Genomic DNA, 20,666 nt, shown 5'->3' with positions numbered 1-20,666 from the left:
CACACACACCTGGACTGTAGGGACAGTTCAGAGCTCTGCTCTCACACACACACCTGGACTGTAGGGACAGTTCAGAGCTCTGCTCTCCCACACACACCTGGACTGTAAGGACAGTTCAGAGCTCTGCTCTCACACACACCTGGGCTGTAGGGTCAGTTCAGAGCTCTGCTCTCACACACACCTGGACTGTAGGGACAGTTCACAGCTCTGCTCTCACACACACACATGGACTGTAGGGACAGTTCAGAGCTCCGCTCTCACACACACCTGGACTGTAGGGACAGTTCAGAGCTCTGCTCTCACACACCTGGACTGTAGGGACAGTTCAGAGCTCTGCTCTCACACACACCTGGACTGTAGGGACAGTTCAGAGCTCTGCTCACACACACACACCTGGACTGTAGGGACAGTTCAGAGCTCTGCTCTCACACACACCTGGACTGTAGGGACAGTTCAGAGCTCTGCCCTCACACACACTCACCTGGGCTGTAGGGACAGTTCAGAGCTCTGCTCTCACACACACCTGGACTGTAGGGACAGTTCAGAGCTCTGCTCTCACACACACACCTGGACTGTAAGGACAGTTCAGGGCTCTGCTCTCACACACACTCACCTGGACTGTAAGGACAGTTCAGAGCTCTGCTCTCACACACACACCTGGACTGTAGGGACAGTTCAGAGCTCTGCTCTCACACACACCTGGACTGTAGGGACAGTTCAGAGCTCTGCTCTCACACACACACCTGGACTGTAGGGACAGTTCAGAGCTCTGCTCACACACACACCTGGACTGTAGGGTCAGTTCAGAGCTCTGCTCTCACACACACCTGGACTGTAGGGACAGTTCAGAGCTCTGCTCTCACACACACCTGGACTGTAGGGACAGTTCAGAGCTCTGCTCCCACACACACACCTGGGCTGTAGGGACAGTTCAGAGCTCTGCTCACACACACACACACCTGGGCTGTAGGGACAGTTCAGAGCTCTGCTCTCACACACACCTGGGCTGTAGGGACAGTTCAGAGCTCTGCTCTCACACACACCTGGACTGTAGAGACAGTTCAGAGCTCTGCTCTCACACACACACACATGGACTGTAGGGACAGTTCAGAGCTCTGCTCTCACACACACCTGGACTGTAGGGACAGTTCAGAGCTCTGCTCTCACACACACCTGGACTGAAGGGACAGTTCAGAGCTCTGCTCCCACACACACCTGGACTGTAGGGACAGTTCAGAGCTCTGCTCTCTCACACACACCTGGACTGTAGGGACAGTTCAGAGCTCTGCTCCCACACACACCTGGACTGTAGGGACAGTTCAGAGCTCTGCTCTCACAAACACCTGGACTGTAGGGACAGTTCAGAGCTCTGCTCTCACACACACCTGGACTGTAGGGACAGTTCAGAGCTCTGCTCTCACACACACACACCTGGACTGTAGGGGCAGTTCAGAGCTCTGCTCTCACACACACACCTGGACTGTAGGGACAGTTCAGAGCTCTGCTCTCACACACACCTGGACTGTAAGGACAGTTCAGAGCTCTGCTCTCCCACACACACCTGGGCTGTAGGGACAGTTCACAGCTCTGCTCTCACACACACTCACCTGGACTGTAGGGACAGTTCACAGCTCTGCTCTCACACACACACATGGACTGTAGGGACAGTTCAGAGCTCTGCTCTCACACACACCTGGACTGTAAGGACAGTTCACAGCTCTGCTCTCACACACACACACACCTGGACTGTAAGGACAGTTCAGAGCTCTGCTCTCACACACACCTGGACTGTAGGGACAGTTCAGAGCTCTGCTCTCACACACACCTGGACTGTAGGGACAGTTCACAGCTCTGCTCTCACACACCTGGACTGTAAGGACAGTTCAGAGCTCTGCTCTCACACACACACCTGGACTGTAGGGACAGTTCAGAGCTCTGCTCTCACACACACCTGGACTGTAGGGACAGTTCAGAGCTCTGCTCTCACACACACCTGGACTGTAGGGACAGTTCAGAGCTCTGCTCTCGCACACACACACCTGGACTGTAGGGACAGTTCAAAGCTCTGCTCTCACACACACCTGGACTGTAGGGACAGTTCAGAGCTCTGCTCTCACACACACCTGGACTGTAAGGACAGTTCAGAGCTCTGCTCTCCCACACACACCTGGACTGTAGGGACAGTTCAGAGCTCTGCTCTCGCACACACACACCTGGACTGTAGGGACAGTTCAGAGCTCTGCTCTCACACTCACCTGGACTGAAGGGACAGTTCAGAGCTCTGCTCTCACACACACCTGGACTGTAGGGACAGTTCAGAGCTCTGCTCCCACACACACCTGGACTGTAGGGACAGTTCAAAGCTCTGCTCTCACACACACATCTGGACTGTAGGGACAGTTCAGAGCTCTGCTCTCACACACCTGGACTGTAGGGACAGTTCAGAGCTCTGCTCTCACACACACCTGGACTGTAGGGACAGTTCAAAGCACTGCTCTCACACTCACCTGGACTGTAGGGACAGTTCAGAGCTCTGCTATCCCACACACACCTGGACTGTAGGGACAGTTCAGAGCTCTGCTCTCACACACACCTGGACTGTAGGGACAGTTCAAAGCACTGCTCTCACACTCACCTGGACTGTAGGGACAGTTCAGAGCTCTGCTATCCCACACACACCTGGACTGTAGGGACAGTTCAGAGCTCCGCTCTCACACACACCTGGACTGTAAGGACAGTTCAGAGCTCTGCTCTCACACACACCTGGACTGTAGGGACAGTTCAGAGCTCTGCTCTCACACACACCTGGACTGTAGGGACAGTTCAGAGCTCTGCTCTCACACACACACCTGGACTGTAGGGACAGTTCAGAGCTCTGCTCTCACACACACCTGGACTGTAGGGACAGTTCAGAGCTCTGCTCTCACACACACCTGGACTGTAGGGACAGTTCAGAGCTCTGCTCTCACACACACCTGGACTGAAGGGACAGTTCACAGCTCTGCTCTCACACACACCTGGACTGTAGGGACAGTTCAGAGCTCTGCTCTCACACTCACCTGGACTGTAGGGACAGTTCAGAGCTCTGCTCTCACACACACCTGGACTGTAGGGACAGTTCAGAGCTCTGCTCTCACACACACCTGGACTGTAGGGACAGTTCAGAGCTCTGCTCTCACACACACCTGGACTGTAGGGACAGTTCAGAGCTCTGCTCTCACACACACCTGGACTGTAGGGACAGTTCAGAGCTCTGCTCACACACACACCTGGACTGTAGGGGCAGTTCAGAGCTCTGCTCTCACACACACCTGGACTGTAGGGACAGTTCAGAGCTCTGCTCTCACACACACCTGGACTGTAGGGACAGTTCACAGCTCTGCTCTCACACACACCTGGACTGTAAGGACAGTTCAGAGCTCTGCTCTCACACACACCTGGACTGTAGGGACAGTTCACAGCTCTGCTCTCACACACACCTGGACTGTAGGAGGTGTTCACAGCTCTGCTCACACACATACCTGGGCTGCTTTTAAGGTCCTTGAAGTGTGGCGGCACCCTGGGCAGAGGGTTGGCGTCTTCTATTTTTATAGTCCCAGCGGGGACCATGGGATGGACATCTATAAAAAGGAAGCAGAAGAATGATAGAGCATGTAAGGTGCACGCATTACACTTGTTGTGGACTAGAAAGAATTCCTGCCTGCCGGTACTTCACAGCTGTACCACATCCTCCTGATTTTTATAAAAAAGTGTGTCTTATGGGGCATTGTATGGAGCACAGGCAACAGCAACTGTAGATGATGTGGTTGAACGGCTAGGGCGGTCGATCTCAAATCCGGGGAACCGGGTTCGAGTCTTGGCAATGATGCTCAACATCCGATGATTATGGGCAATCACTTAATCTCTCCGTGCCTAACTAAACAAGCATTTGCAAAGCAACAGGCCTCGCGTTTACACGAATTTGAGCTACTGACATTGCAAATAATGCCTTTTATTTTTGTTTTAGTTTTTAAAACATAAATAAAAGGTATTGTCATTTACAATGCCAATAGCTTAAACTCGCGTAAATGTGAGACCTATTGCATTGCAAATGCTTGTTATTAGAAGGTCATTCTAGCCGGCCCTAGTACTCATTTACTTTGCTAAATTAAATGCTTGTTTGCAGGGTTCTCTGCACAGTGGAATAAGACTTCAGATGGAAGCATACTGAATTTTTATGCTTACACTCCAGCAACCAAGGATCAGCCGAGGTAGCAAGTGCTGGTGCAACAGTGAGTATAGAATTGTGTCTCTAAAGTGCGCAGTGTTAATTAAATAACACGGACACAGTATAATGATCAAATACTAAAGACCACGCCTGGCACACAGCGATCTCTGCTTTTATTCAGCCCCTTACTATGGACCCCGGACTGAACTAATCCCTGGACGCCCACGGGGTAGACATTCATGTTACCCATGTGCTCACTCCCCCCTAAACTTAGTGGGCAGGTCTACTCGACCCACAACACAACAGTGAGAGCCAGCAGAGACTGTTTCAAAACAATAGACAGCTGGAGCTCTATTTAGATAGTGAAGATAATGCATGCTATGCAGCCGTGACAAGATCTGCATGACAATTTCACACCTCGCAGTGAAGTGAAGAGAAAGATTAACAAGCACATCCTGGTCTGCAGAGGCAAACATGAATGAAAGCATGCATGTGAGCCGCTGTTAGACGGACCGGGAGGGTCGGCCGAGGATACGGGGAGAGGTCTCCGGGGAGAGCCGTCTCCAGTAAATCGTACAGACAAGCAACTTCCCCCCCACAGACGGACACCACACAATGATAAAGTTCAACGATACTTTATAGACAATTCTTCACGTACGGTAGGATGGTACAAGGAGGTCTGGACTCAGGGGTCCCCTCTATTCTGGTCTCTGTTTGGGAAAAGGGTAGCGGGACAGTCTTATTACCAAAAAGATGGAAAATAGCTCTCAATCCTCGAGCTCGGTGGTGTAGATGAACGGGCCGCGGCGGAGCCAGCAGGTCCCGAGATGGATGAAGGAAGACGACGGTCCGCGGCAGAGCCAGCAGGTCCCGATGAAGGTGGTGGTTACAAACGGTCCGCGGCGACGCCAGCAGGTCCCGACGATGATGAAGGATAGGGTGGTTCCCAAAGCCGCGGCAGCGCCAGCAGGCAAGACGAGGGTGCACAAGGCAGAGCTACGGCAGCGCCAGTAGTCCGTCAAGGATGAGTTCTTCTTTGCGTCTCTCGACTCCAAGATACAACTGCCCTCCTGCTCTGGAGCTGCCCCAGTTATAGGGCTGGTGTGCTTTGATGTCCGGACCCTCGCACTTGGAGGTCGGGAGGTCCGGGATGAGGGGGTTCAGACACCCAGCAGGGGGGTGGAGCCAGCGCCCGGGGAGGCGATGGGCGAGCGGCACTTGGCGGGGGAGAGCCATCGACACCTCCTGCTCCCATTGACTGACCAAGTAGCCCGCTCACCTCCTGGGTGGATGTTGGTGCCGGAATGTCTGAGGCCTGGCCAGGCCCAGGGTTGAGGTCGATCGGGGGCCAGGCGGCCTCGTGGTGGAGTGTCCAAGATGGCGCCCAGGATGGGCGCGCAGGCCGGTAGTGGGTCGGCCTACGCGGTCAACAGGTTCGAGTGTAGGGGTCCCTGCGGGGACGGTGGACGTGCAATGGTGGTGTGTGGTACTTGCGTGGCTGGTTCGGGCCTGGTTGGGCCGGGGGAGAGCGGCCCTTCATGTGGCCTGTCCAACAGCCGCGCGCTGGGTTTCTGAGGTGGGACAGAAGCCATGTCGCCCCAGTGCCACCCCTGTACCCTTTGCAGAGCCAGCGGCCACACTGTGTAGGAAAACAAGAGTAAACAAATGAAAAAATAATGGCAAGCCACTCTTTATTTTTCTATTTGTTTACTTTTGCTACAATCGCGGCACCCTCGCTTTACTTTAACATGGTTAAAGTTTAAGGGCGGGTGCCGCGATTGTTAAATATATATATTTCTTAACTTTTTTTAACAATCGCGGCACCCGCGCTTTGACTTTAACCACGTTAAAGTAAAGCGAGGGTGCCGCGATTGTAGCAAAAGTAAACAAATAGAAAAACATCTACAACTTTGCGTTTAGCTTAACATGGCTAAAGGTAAAGCACGTGTGCCACCAAACTGAAAAAAGTAAATAAATACAAAAAAGTTAATAAATAAAAAAAAACAGTAAACAATAAAAAAAGGAAGCACTGTGTTAGAATGCAACGCCCATGTTTACTTAAATTATGTACATGCGCCGTATTACAAGTACCATAGGGGCCTTATATAGAGTTTGGCAGGTGTGATACTGTCAAAACGTGATAGGTATCCACCCGCCGTATTACAAGTACCATAGGGGCCTTATATAGAGTTTGGCAGGTGTGATACTGTCAAAACGTGATGGATATCCACCCGCCGTATTACAAGTACCATAGGGGCCTTATATAGAGTTTGGCAGGTGTGATACTGTGTTAAAACGTGATGGATATCCACCCGCCGTATTACAAGTACCATAGGGGCCTTATATAGAGTTTGGCAGGTGTGATATTGTGTCAAAACGTGATGGATATCCACCCGCCGTATTACAAGTACCATAGGGGCCTTATATAGAGTTTGGCAGGTGTGATACTGTCAAAACATGATGGATATCCACCCGCCGTATTACAAGTACCATAGGGGCCTTATATAGAGTTTGGCAGGTGTGATACTGTGTCAAAACGTGATACGTATCCACCCGCCGTATTACAAGTACCATAGGGGCCTTATATAGAGTTTGGCAGGTGTGATACTGTCAAAACGTGATGGATATCCACCTGCCGTATTACAAGTACCATAGGGGCCTTATATAGAGTTTGGCAGGTGTGATACTGTCAAAACGTGATGGATATCCACCTGCCGTATTACAAGTACCATAGGGGCCTTATATAGAGTTTGGCAGGTGTGATACTGTGTCAAAACGTGATAGGTATCCACCCGCCGTATTACAAGTACCATAGGGGCCTTATATAGAGTTTGGCTGGAGAGATAGATACAGGTCAAAACGTGATGGATATCCACCCGCCGTATTACAAGTACCATGGGGGCCTTATATAGAGTTTGGCAGGTGTGATACTGTGTCAAAACGTGATAGGTATCCACCCGCCGTATTACAAGTACCATAGGGGCCTTATATAGAGTTTAGCAGGTGTGATACTGTCAAAACGTGATGGATATCCACCCGCCGTATTACAAGTACCATAGGGGCCTTATATAGAGTTTGGCAGGTGTGATACTGTGTCAAAACGTGATAGGTATCCACCCGCCGTATTACAAGTACCATAGGGGCCTTATATAGAGTTTGGCAGGTGTGATATTGTGTCAAAACGTGATGGATATCCACCCGCCGTATTACAAGTACCATAGGGGCCTTATATAGAGTTTGGCAGGTGTGATACTGTGTCAAAACGTGATAGGTATCCACCCGCCGTATTACAAGTACCATAGGGGCCTTATATAGAGTTTGGCAGGTGTGATACTGTCAAAACGTGATGGATATCCACCCGCCGTATTACAAGTACCATAGGGGCCTTATATAGAGTTTGGCAGGTGTGATACTGTGTCAAAACGTGATAGGTATCCACCTGCCGTATTACAAGTACCATAGGGGCCTTATATAGAGTTTGGCAGGTGTGATACTGTCAAAACGTGATGGATATCCACCCGCCGTATTACAAGTACCATAGGGGCCTTATATAGAGTTTGGCAGGTGTGATACTGTCAAAACGTGATGGATATCCACCCGCCGTATTACAAGTACCATAGGGGCCTTATATAGAGTTTGGCAGGTGTGATACTGTGTTAAAATGTGATGGCTATACACCTGCCGTATTACAAGTACCATAGGGGCCTTATATAGAGTTTGGCAGGTGTGATACTGTCAAAACGTGATGGATATCCACCCGCCGTATTACAAGTACCATAGGGGCCTTATATAGAGTTTGGCAGGTGTGATACTGTCAAAACGTGATGGATATCCACCCGCCGTATTACAAGTACCATAGGGGCCTTATATAGAGTTTGGCAGGTGTGATACCGTGTTAAAATGTGATGGCTATACACCTGCCGTATTACAAGTACCATAGGGGCCTTATATAGAGTTTGGCAGGTGTGATACTGTCAAAACGTGATGGATATCCACCCGCCGTATTACAAGTACCATAGGGGCCTTATATAGAGTTTGGCCGGTGTGATACTGTGTCAAAACGTGATAGGTATCCACCCGCCGTATTACAAGTACCATAGGGGCCTTATATAGAGTTTGGCAGGTGTGATACTGTGTTAAAATGTGATGGCTATACACCTGCCGTATAACAAGTACCATAGGGCCTTATATAGAGTTTGGCAGGTGTGATACTGTAAAAACGTGATGGATATCCACCCGCCGTATTACAAGTACCATAGGGGCCTTATATAGAGTTTGGCAGGTGTGATACTGTGTCAAAACGTGATACGTATCCACCTGCCGTATTACAAGTACCATAGGGGCCTTATATAGAGTTTGGCAGGTGTGATACTGTCAAAACGTGATGGATATCCACCCGCCGTATTACAAGTACCATAGAGGCCTTATATAGAGTTTGGCAGGTGTGATACTGTGTCAAAACGTGATATGTATCCACCTGCCGTATTACAAGTACCATAGGGGCCTTATATAGAGTTTGGCAGGTGTGATACTGTCAAAACGTGATGGATATCCACCCGCCGTATTACAAGTACCATAGGGGCCTTATATAGAGTTTGGCAGGTGTGATACTGTCAAAACGTGATGGATATCCACCCGCCGTATTACAAGTACCATAGGGGCCTTATATAGAGTTTGGCTGGAGAGATAGATACAGGTTAAAATGTGATGGATATCCACCCGCTGTATTACAAGTACCATAGGGGCCTTATATAGAGTTTGGCAGGTGTGATACTGTCAAAACGTGATGGATATCCACCTGCTGTATTACAAGTACCACAGGGGCCTTATATAGAGTTTGGCTGGAGAGATAGATACAGGTTAAAATGTGATGGATATCCACCCGCCGTATTACAAGTACCATAGAGGCCTTATATAGAGTTTGGCAGGTGTGATACTGTGTCAAAACGTGATATGTATCCACCTGCCGTATTACAAGTACCATAGGGGCCTTATATAGAGTTTGGCAGGTGTGATACTGTCAAAACGTGATGGATATCCACCCGCCGTATTACAAGTACCATAGGGGCCTTATATAGAGTTTGGCAGGTGTGATACTGTCAAAACGTGATGGATATCCACCCGCCGTATTACAAGTACCATAGGGGCCTTATATAGAGTTTGGCTGGAGAGATAGATACAGGTTAAAATGTGATGGATATCCACCCGCCGTATTACAAGTACCATAGGGGCCTTATATAGAGTTTGGCAGGTGTGATACTGTCAAAACGTGATGGATATCCACCTGCTGTATTACAAGTACCATAGGGGCCTTATATAGAGTTTGGCAGGAGAGATACAGGTTAAAATGTGATCAATATCCACCCGCCGTATTACAAGTACCATAGGGGCCTTATATAGAGTTTGGCAGGAGAGATACAGGTTAAAATGTGATCAATATCCACCCGCCGTATTACAAGTACCATAGGGGCCTTATATAGAGTTTGGCAGGTGTGATACTGTGTCAAAACGTGATGGATATCCACCCGCCGTATTACAAGTACCACAGGGGCCTTATATAGAGTTTGGCTGGAGAGATAGATACAGGTTAAAATGTGATGGATATCCACCCGCCGTATTACAAGTACCACAGGGGCCTTATATAGAGTTTGGCAGGTGTGATACTGTGTCAAAACGTGATGGATATCCACCCGCCGTATTACAAATACCACAGGGGCCTTATATAGAGTTTGGCTGGAGAGATAGATACAGGTTAAAATGTGATGGGTATCCACCTGTCGTATTACAAGTACCATAGGGGCCTTATATAGAGTTTGGCAGGTGTGATACTGTGTCAAAACGTGATAGGTATCCACCCGCCGTATTACAAGTACCATAGGGGCCTTATATAGAGTTTGGCAGGTGTGATATTGTGTCAAAACGTGATGGATATCCACCCGCCGTATTACAAGTACCATAGGGGCCTTATATAGAGTTTGGCAGGTGTGATACTGTGTCAAAACGTGATAGGTATCCACCCGCCGTATTACAAGTACCATAGGGGCCTTATATAGAGTTTGGCAGGTGTGATACTGTGTCAAAACGTGATGGATATCCACCCGCCGTATTACAAGTACCATAGGGGCCTTATATAGAGTTTGGCAGGTGTGATACTGTGTCAAAACGTGATGGATATCCACCCGCCGTAGTACAAATACCACAGGGGCCTTATATAGAGTTTGGCTGGAGAGATAGATACAGGTTAAAATGTGATGGATATCCACCCGCCGTATTACAAGTACCATAGGGGCCTTATATAGAGTTTGGCAGGTGTGATACTGTGTCAAAACGTGATAGGTATCCACCCGCCGTATTACAAGTACCATAGGGGCCTTATATAGAGTTTGGCAGGTGTGATACTGTGTCAAAACGTGATAGGTATCCACCCGCCGTATTACAAGTACCATAGGGGCCTTATATAGAGTTTGGCAGGTGTGATACTGTCAAAACGTGATGGATATCCACCCGCCGTATTACAAGTACCATAGGGGCCTTATATAGAGTTTGGCAGGTGTGATACTGGGTCAAAACGTGATACGTATCCACCCGCCGTATTACAAGTACCATAGGGGCCTTATATAGAGTTTGGCAGGTGTGATACTGTCAAAACGTGATGGATATCCACCCGCCGTATTACAAGTACCATAGGGGCCTTATATAGAGTTTGGCAGGAGAGATACAGGTCAAAACGTGATGGATATCCACCTGCCGTATTACAAGTACCATAGGGGCCTTATATAGAGTTTGGCAGGTGTGATACTGTCAAAACGTGATGGATATCCACCTGCCGTATTACAAGTACCATAGGGGCCTTATATAGAGTTTGGCAGGTGTGATACTGTGTCAAAACGGGATAGGTATCCACCCGCCGTATTACAAGTATGGGCCTTATATAGAGTTTAGCAGGTGTGATACTGTCAAAACGTGATGGATATCCACCCGCCGTATTACAAGTACCATAGGGGCCTTATATAGAGTTTGGCAGGTGTGATACTGTGTCAAAACGTGATAGGTATCCACCCGCCGTATTACAAGTACCATAGGGGCCTTATATAGAGTTTGGCAGGTGTGATATTGTGTCAAAACGTGATGGATATCCACCCGCCGTATTACAAGTACCATAGGGGCCTTATATAGAGTTTGGCAGGTGTGATACTGTGTCAAAACGTGATAGGTATCCACCCGCCGTATTACAAGTACCATAGGGGCCTTATATAGAGTTTGGCAGGTGTGATACTGTCAAAACGTGATGGATATCCACCCGCCGTATTACAAGTACCATAGGGGCCTTATATAGAGTTTGGCTGGAGAGATAGATACAGGTTAAAATGTGATGGATATCCACCCGCCGTATTACAAGTACCATAGAGGCCTTATATAGAGTTTGGCAGGAGAGATACAGGTTAAAATGTGATGGATATCCACCCGCCGTATTACAAGTACCATAGAGGCCTTATATAGAGTTTGGCAGGTGTGATACTGTGTCAAAACGTGATAGGTATCCACCTGCCGTATTACAAGTACCATAGGGGCCTTATATAGAGTTTGGCAGGTGTGATACTGTCAAAACGTGATAGGTATCCACCCGCCGTATTACAAGTACCATAGGGGCCTTATATAGAGTTTGGCAGGTGTGATACTGTGTTAAAATGTGATGGCTATACACCTGCCGTATTACAAGTACCATAGGGGCCTTATATAGAGTTTGGCAGGTGTGATACTGTCAAAACGTGATGGATATCCACCCGCCGTATTACAAGTACCATAGGGGCCTTATATAGAGTTTGGCAGGTGTGATACTGTGTCAAAACGTGATAGGTATCCACCCGCCGTATTACAAGTACCATAGGGGCCTTATATAGAGTTTGGCAGGTGTGATACTGTGTTAAAATGTGATGGCTATACACCTGCCGTATTACAAGTACCATAGGGGCCTTATATAGAGTTTGGCAGGTGTGATACTGTCAAAACGTGATGGATATCCACCCGCCGTATTACAAGTACCATAGAGGCCTTATATAGAGTTTGGCAGGTGTGATACTGTGTCAAAACGTGATACGTATCCACCTGCCGTATTACAAGTACCATAGGGGCCTTATATAGAGTTTGGCAGGTGTGATACTGTGTCAAAACGTGATACGTATCCACCTGCCGTATTACAAGTACCATAGGGGCCTTATATAGAGTTTGGCAGGTGTGATACTGTCAAAACGTGATGGATATCCACCCGCCGTATTACAAGTACCATCTGGGCCTTATATAGAGTTTGGCAGGTGTGATACTGTCAAAACGTGATGGATATCCACCCGCCGTATTACAAGTACCATAGGGGCCTTATATAGAGTTTGGCTGGAGAGATAGATACAGGTTAAAATGTGATGGATATCCACCCGCCGTATTACAAGTACCATAGAGGCCTTATATAGAGTTTGGCAGGTGTGATACTGTGTCAAAACGTGATAGGTATCCACCTGCTGTATTACAAGTACCATAGGGGCCTTATATAGAGTTTGGCAGGTGTGATACTGTCAAAACGTGATGGATATCCACCCGCCGTATTACAAGTACCATAGGGGCCTTATATAGAGTTTGGCAGGTGTGATACTGTCAAAACGTGATGGATATCCACCCGCCGTATTACAAGTACCATAGGGGCCTTATATAGAGTTTGGCTGGAGAGATAGATACAGGTTAAAATGTGATGGATATCCACCCGCCGTATTACAAGTACCATAGGGGCCTTATATAGAGTTTGGCAGGTGTGATACTGTCAAAACGTGATGAATATCCACCCGCCGTATTACAAGTACCATAGGGGCCTTATATAGAGTTTGGCAGGTGTGATACTGTGTTAAAACGTGATGGATATCCACCTGCTGTATTACAAGTACCATAGGGGCCTTATATAGAGTTTGGCAGGTGTGATACTGTGTCAAAACGTGATAGGTATCCACCTGCTGTATTACAAGTACCATAGGGGCCTTATATAGAGTTTGGCAGGTGTGATACTGTCAAAACGTGATGGATATCCACCCGCCGTATTACAAGTACCATAGGGGCCTTATATAGAGTTTGGCAGGTGTGATACTGTCAAAACGTGATGGATATCCACCCGCCGTATTACAAGTACCATAGGGGCCTTATATAGAGTTTGGCTGGAGAGATAGATACAGGTTAAAATGTGATGGATATCCACCCGCCGTATTACAAGTACCATAGGGGCCTTATATAGAGTTTGGCAGGTGTGATACTGTCAAAACGTGATGAATATCCACCCGCCGTATTACAAGTACCATAGGGGCCTTATATAGAGTTTGGCAGGTGTGATACTGTGTTAAAACGTGATGGATATCCACCTGCTGTATTACAAGTACCATAGGGGCCTTATATAGAGTTTGGCAGGAGAGATACTTATTTATTTTATTTATTTATTCAAAATTTTGTATAGCGCGAACAAGATCCTTACAGATATCAGAGCGCTTCACAAAGACAGGGTGGGGGCAGTAGGAATGAACAGAGAAAATGGTAGCAATATAATAGTCATTAACATGGTAGGATAATAATAACATACATAAAACATGTCAGTATGCAATCAGGTAAACAAGTAATATCAAAAGGCACAAGTCATTGTTCCCACTACAGAGGTGTTCAGGTACACCATGGGTGTGTGGATGGCTTATATCAATGTTTTAGTGTAGAGAGAACTGAGTGGGGGCATCGGGAGAGTGAGTCAGTAAACCAACGTGTATCATATATTGGTCGGTAGTAAGAGAATAGCGTAGTGGTGTCCCCATCACGCAGAAGTATAGTGCCAAAGGACCAGGTGAACAGTGGTGCAAAGCAATGCAGGGTCTCTGATCCAGCACCTATAAAGTTCAGGAGATCTTGGCCAGAAGGAAGGTTTTCACCTCTTTCTTGAAGAGTGCAGTGGAGGAGATACGCCTGGTTTCAGGGGGGAGCGCATTCCAGATCCTGGGTGCCATTCCTGAGAAGGAGCGCTTGTATGTTTTCTCTTTCCGGAATCTACGAGGTTTCAGGAGTAGATTTTTTGTACTTCTTTTGGATCTTGAGCCTCCTGATATAGATAACTTTTGAGCGAGGTAGTTGGGCGCATTGTGGTGCAAGGCCGCGTGTGTCATAACTGCAATTTTTAGCTGTATTCTGGCTTCAAAGGGTAGCCATTTTAGAGACTTTAAGTCTGGGGAAATATGCGAATGTTTTCTTGAGCCAGTAATGAGTCTCGCTGCAGCGTTCAGGGAGGCTCTTAGGGGTGCTGTTGTGGATAGCGGGAGTCCGCTGAGGGCCACGAGTCCGTAGTCTATGCGAGGGATGACTAAAGCTTGTACAGCAGTTTGGAAGTCTTTGGCAGGGAGGAAGGGTTTAAGTTTCCTCAGTGTGTTGATTTGGAAATTAGCTGCTTTTGTGGCTTTGCTAACGTGCTGCTGCATGTTGAGTTTGGCGTCGAGTGTGATGCCTAGGGATTTCGCTGAGTCCACGATGGTGGGTTGGACATTGAGTGCTGTTAGGTTGTTGAGCCATGTTTGGGTGGTGGAACTTTTCGCCGGGGGTGAGATGAGTAGGAACTCAGTTTTCAGAGCATTTAGTTTGAGGTGATCATCGGCCAGCCAGGATTGAGTGTTAATAAGCGTGGAATTCAGATGTTTGATATCTTCCGGGGATTGAAGCTTTAGGTACAGTTGTGTGTCGTCGACGTACATATGGAATTGGACATTGGAAGCTTGGAGCAAGGTGGCGAGCGGTTCCATGACGAGGTTGAACAGTGTGGGGGAGAGGGAGGATCCTTGTGGAACCCCTAGATCTGCAGGCACAGATGTAGATAGCACATTGTCGATCTTGAACTTCTGAGACCGATTGTGAAGGAAGGACGAAAACCATTTGAGAACAGTTCCCGATAGACCCATTCTAGAGCTTAGTAGCTCCAGCAAGTTCTCATGTTTGACCGTGTCAAATGCTGACGAAAGGTCAAGAAGGATGAGGAGGCAGGACTCATTGCGATCAAGAATTTGGAGGGCATCATCAATTATGTGTGTCATAGCTGTTTCCGTGCTATGTTTCGCTCGGAAGCCTGATTGATGAGGGTTGAGGAGGTCAAATTGGTCAATGTGTTTTGTTAGTTGGAGTTGGACACATTTCTCCAGCAGTTTGGCCAGGGTGGGGATATTGGTGATGGGCCGGTAATTGTTTAGGTCAGACGGATCAGCTGTAGGTTTCTTGAGTATAGGCGTGACTTGCCCCACCTTGAGGGAGTCTGGAATGAGGCCTTATTGTAGGGAGCTGTTGATGATTTTGGTCCAGAGAGGGAGGAGCAAGGGGATGAAGTCTTTTACAGCATTAGCAGGTAGAGGGTCTATGAGGTGATCAGAGGGCTTCAAGGTGCAGAGCAGTTTGTGTATTGCTTCTTCCGAGTAGGTATCGAAGTACAGCCATGATGCCTTGTTTTTAGGTTGAGTGTTAGACATTCTGGTGTGACTGGGGAATCGGCTTACATCCATGATGAGGTCATTTCTTATGTTGTCAGTCTTTAGCTTAAAGAAGGCAGAGAAGGCTTCACAGTGTGGGGTGTCGCTTGTTGTGCTGTTTGGTTGTAAGGGTTGTGTCTTTGTTTGGGTCTTGATTAGTTCAAACAGCTTTCTTGGCCTGTTTTTTGCTTGGTCCAACTGGCGGCTAAAGAAGTCCGACTTTGTGCGTTTTATTTTCCTGAAGTAGGCATTTCTCTTGTTCTTAAGCCTTTTGAGGTGCAGTGCTGAAGGGTCCGATCTCCAGGTGCGCTCTGCCATTCGCATAGTACGCCTGTCGTCATTGAGTCTATCATCATACCAGGGGTTAGAAATTTTGGTGGAGACTCTCTTCAGTTGCAGTGGGGCGGCTTCATTGACTATTGTGTTCATAGAGTCATGGTAGTGGTTGATCAGTGATTGAACATCCGAGGCACCTGAAGGGGGAAGGAGGAGATTGCCGATGTGGGGAGGCAGGGTAGAGGGGAAAGATTCTTCATGTCCCTTTTCCATGTTTTGGATTTGATTGGTTGAGCCGGGTTTGGTTTAACTTTTTCATTGATAAAGAAGGTGATAATGTGGTGATCTGACCAGTCGCAGGGTTGGATCGCCTCCAGTTGTGTAGAGTTCTCTTTGGCAATGATGAGATCGAGTATCGAGCCTTTGTCGTGTGTTGGTCTATCGCATATTTGGGTGAGGTCAAGCGAATTAAGGAAAGTTTTGAGACTATTCACCACTGTGTCTTTCTGATCGTTCCAGTGGAGATTGAAGTCACCCAGGTAGACTTGGGTGGTCTGCCGACCGGCATTGGAATTGATCATGTCCATGAGTTGTTGGGTGAATATGAGATTGTCACCAGGCGGGTGATAGATGAGATGTAAAGCACAAACTTGTTTGCCCTCGCTGGTGATGTCGAGGCAGAGGAGTTCACAGGAGGAAAGGGAGGGGGAGGTGACTTTAGTAACGGAGAGGTTGCTCCTAAAAATGCATGCAATTCCCCCGCCCGTCTTGCCAGGAGACCTGTCCAGCCTAATGATCTGATAATTGGGGGGGACTAGGATGTCCATAATCGGGGTAGAGGCTTCAGTAAGCCACGTTTCCGTTAGAATGGCTAGGTCCAGATCCATGGCTGAGACGAGATCAGCGATATCGGAGGAGTGTCTCTGGGCCGATCTGCAGTTCAGTAGGATGCACTTGAGTTTGGGAGAGAGAAGGGTGGTCGAGCTTTCTAGTGTGAGGGGGACTTTTCTGAGGTTGTTAGGGACGGAACCTCTATTGTTGAGTGATGGGCGCCTCAGAGGGTTTGTAAGAATTGTGGGTATGGGGATGTGTGTGTTGGATATGTGTTTTACCGGACCTGGGCCATAAGAGCGTAGGAGAGAGCATAAGTCGCGGTCTGACAATGCGTTGAGGGAACGACGGGGGCGGTGGGAGTTATTGCGAACTGGGATAGTCGGCCAGCTCGGGTGTCGTTGGAGGCGAGGGTATGTAGGGAGGGTGCGTCGTTTGTGGGGTAGAGGGATGGTGGGACGTGGACTGGGCTGTGAGGAGAGAAGGTCTTTGATTGCGTGGACATCTTTTTTGATTTGTAGAATATCCTCTTTGACTTGTTGGAGGTTGGATAAAGTCAGGTCAGGAGGTGCATTGGGGATGGGGTTGGTGGTGAGAGCCATTGGTGAATGGTTGAGTAGTGAGCTGGAAAGCGGGCAGGGTATCGAGGGGGGGGATATACTAGCGTTGTTGGAAGGTTCTGCGGTGCTAATGAGTGGGCTGGCATTCAAAGTGTGGGCGTGTTTGTGGGCGAGGAGTGTGGGTGAAGTAGGTGAAGTAGGCGGTGGGTGGGAGGTATAGGTAGTGACGTAAGTGGGAGACGGTGCCGGTGAATAGAAGAGTGAGTGAAGGCTGAAGACAGTGGGGGAGACAGGAGGGTAGTGAGGGCTGAGAATAGGGGGTGGGAGAGAGGGGGATGCTAAGGTAAGGGAGGCGGTATGTTTTGTATCTTTTATTGGGAGGGTGAGAGTGTCGTGGGTGGGAGTGGGGGGGAGCTGGGGAGGGAGAGGTGTCCGCCGTGGGGGGGATGAGAGGGGGGGTGGATAGACTCCGAATGGTGGTGAGTTCAGATGGTGGCGTGTTGTGTGTGAGATTTGTTGTGTCAGGTGTGAGAGACTCGTGGATGAGAGTGGGGAGGGAGCTGGGGAGGGAGAGGAGTCTGCCTTGGGGGGGATGGGAGGGGGAGTGGATAAACTCCAGGTGGTGGTGTGTTCAGATGGTGGCGTGTTGTGGGTGGGAGTTGTTATGTCAGGGGGGAGAGGGATGGGGGGGTATGAGTGGGGATAAGAGGGGTCATGTTAGAGGGGCGGCTAGTATATGTGATGGAGAAATTTGTGACTGTCCTTGGGGAGTGTGAGGCGTTAACAGCTGGTGGGCCGTTTACTGGGGTGCTGGGGGTAGAGGTGTTGTATGTGGGGGCTGCGACGTCAGGGGTGATGGTGCTGGTGAGGTTCTGGGTGGGGGTCCGCAGCTTGGAAAGGTGCTCTTTGAACTTGGGGAACAGGTTGTCTAGTAGTTCCAGGTTCTTGTCCGTGGATTGAATTAGGACAATCCCGTTATTGTAGATAGTAATGGTAGTCCTGCCAGGGAAGAGGTGGGAAGGTGTGATAGAGAGAGTTAGGCCATGAGTTGTTTTCCTGGTGGTGGAGACGGTGAGTAGGGATAGGAACGCTTTTCTCCATTGGGCTCTGCGTGAGGTGTGGAAGATGATATCAGTATTCAGGGCTCCATTGCCCGGTGAGAAGTAGGTGTCGGCAAAGGGTGTTTCAGGGTGCGACCTCAAGAAGTTATGTTTAAAACGTTTAGTGGCTTTTTTGGTGAGAGTGGAAGGTTAAAATGTGATGGATATCCACCCGCCGTATTACAAGTACCATAGGAGCCTTATGTAGAGTTTGGCAGGAGAGATAGATACAGGTTAAAATGTGATGGATATCCACCCGCCGTATTACAAGTACCATGAAGGCCTTATATACAGTTTGGCAGGAGAGATACAGGTTAAAATGTGATGGATATCTACCCGCCGTATTACAAGTACCATAGGGGCCTTATATAGAGTTTGGCAGGAGAGATACAGGTTAAAATGTGATCGATATCCACCCGCCGTATTACAAGTACCACAGGGGCCTTATATAGAGTTTGGCAGGTGTGATACTGTCAAAACGTGATGGATATCCACCCGTCATATTACAAGTACCATAGGGGCCTTATATAGAGTTTGGCAGGTGTGATACTGTGTTAAAATGTGATGGATATCCTCCCGCCGTATTACAAGTACCATAGGGGCCTTATATAGAGTTCGGCAGGAGAGATACAGGTTAAAATGTGATCGATATCCACCCGCCGTATTACAAGTACCATAGGGGCCTTATATAGAGTTTGGCAGGAGAGATACAGGTTAAAATGTGATCGATATCCACCCGCCGTATTACAAGTACCATAGGGGCCTTATATAGAGTTTGGCAGGTGTGATACTGTGTTAAAATGCGATGGATATCCACCCGCTATATTACAAGTACCATAGGGGCCTTATATAGAGTTTGGCAGGTGTGATACTGTGTCAAAACGTGATGGATATCCACCCGCCACATTACAAGTACCATAGGGGCCTTATATAGAGTTTGGCAGCAGAGATACCGGTTAAAACATGATGGATATCCACCCGCCATATTACAAGTACCACAGGGGCCTTATATAGAGTTTCATGTAAGGGGGTGGTGACGGACAGAGTATCTGAGTTAATCAGAACACTCCTACCCAGTCAAAAGATCAGGGCTTGATCCATCACCGTTTTTTAGCTCACTGCATCACCCCAGTTCAGAACCTGGCTATATGCAAATTAGTCTGTCCCTGCCCCAGTGCATCATGGGAACAGGGCAGACCAAACTACCAAGCCAATTCTTCACCAGAAAGGAGACAAGCTTCCGGGGACCGGTTTCTGGCATTACAGCCGTCGTCGGCCCGGCTTGCTTGAATCCTGATGGAGCAGTGAGCAAGGGACTCATGTCTGAGCATACCCTGCCACTCCTATAGTGGCCAAAACGATTCATGTAAGGGGGTGGTGACGGACACCCCCTTTTATGAATCGTTTTGGCCACCACAAGTGTGGCAGGGTATACTCAGATGTGAGTCCCTTGCTCACTGCACCATCAGGATTCAAGCAAGCCGGTCCGAAGACGGCTGCAATGCCAGAAACCGGTCCCCGGAAACTTGTTTCCTTTCCAGTAAAGAATTGGCTTGGTAGTTTGGTCTGCCCTGTTCCCATGATGCACTGGGCCACGGACAGACTAATTTGCATGTAGCCAGGTTCTGAACTGGGATGGTGCAGTGAGCTAAAAAACGGTGATGGATCAAGCCCTGATCTGTTGACTGGGTAGGAATGTTCTGCTTAATTCAGATACTCTGTCCATCACCACCCCCTTTTATGAATTATATAGAGTTTGGCAAGTGTGATACTGTGTCAAAACGTGATGGCTATCCACCCGTCATATTACAAGTACCATAGAGGCCTTATATAGAGTTTGGCAGGAGAGATACAGGTTAAAATGTGATGGATATCCACCCGCCGTATTACAAGTACCATAGGGGCCTTATATAGAGTTTGGCAGGTGTGATATTGTGTCAAAACGTGATGGATATCCACCTGCCGTATTACAAGTACCATAGGGCCTTATATAGAGTTTGGCAGGTGTGATACTGTCAAAACGTGATGGATATCCACCCGCCGTATTACAAGTACCATAGGGGCCTTATATAGAGTTTGGCAGGTGTGATACTGTCAAAACGTGATGGATATCCACCTGCCGTATTACAAGTACCATAGGGGCCTTATATAGAGTTTGGCAGGTGTGATACTG

General features: G+C 48.3%; 1 protein-coding gene across 1 annotated transcript in view; it reads right to left on the bottom strand.

Moving 5' to 3' along the window:
- Window positions 1–20,666, bottom strand: part of LOC144764109 (uncharacterized) — a 162,577-nt gene that overhangs the window by 71,319 nt on the left and 70,592 nt on the right. Inside the window, exon 6 of the mRNA XM_078650277.1 lies at window positions 3,522–3,620. Within this exon, the coding sequence (XP_078506403.1) occupies window positions 3,522–3,620 (99 nt within the window). The remainder of the gene's footprint in view (window positions 1–3,521; window positions 3,621–20,666) is intronic.

The sequence above is a fragment of the Lissotriton helveticus genome, chromosome 6 (genome assembly GCF_964261635.1).
Source record: "Lissotriton helveticus chromosome 6, aLisHel1.1, whole genome shotgun sequence".
NCBI classification, from domain to species: domain Eukaryota; kingdom Metazoa; phylum Chordata; class Amphibia; order Caudata; family Salamandridae; genus Lissotriton; species Lissotriton helveticus.
Note: the sequence above shows the minus strand (reverse complement) of the source record. Positions and strands in the feature narration are given on the sequence as shown.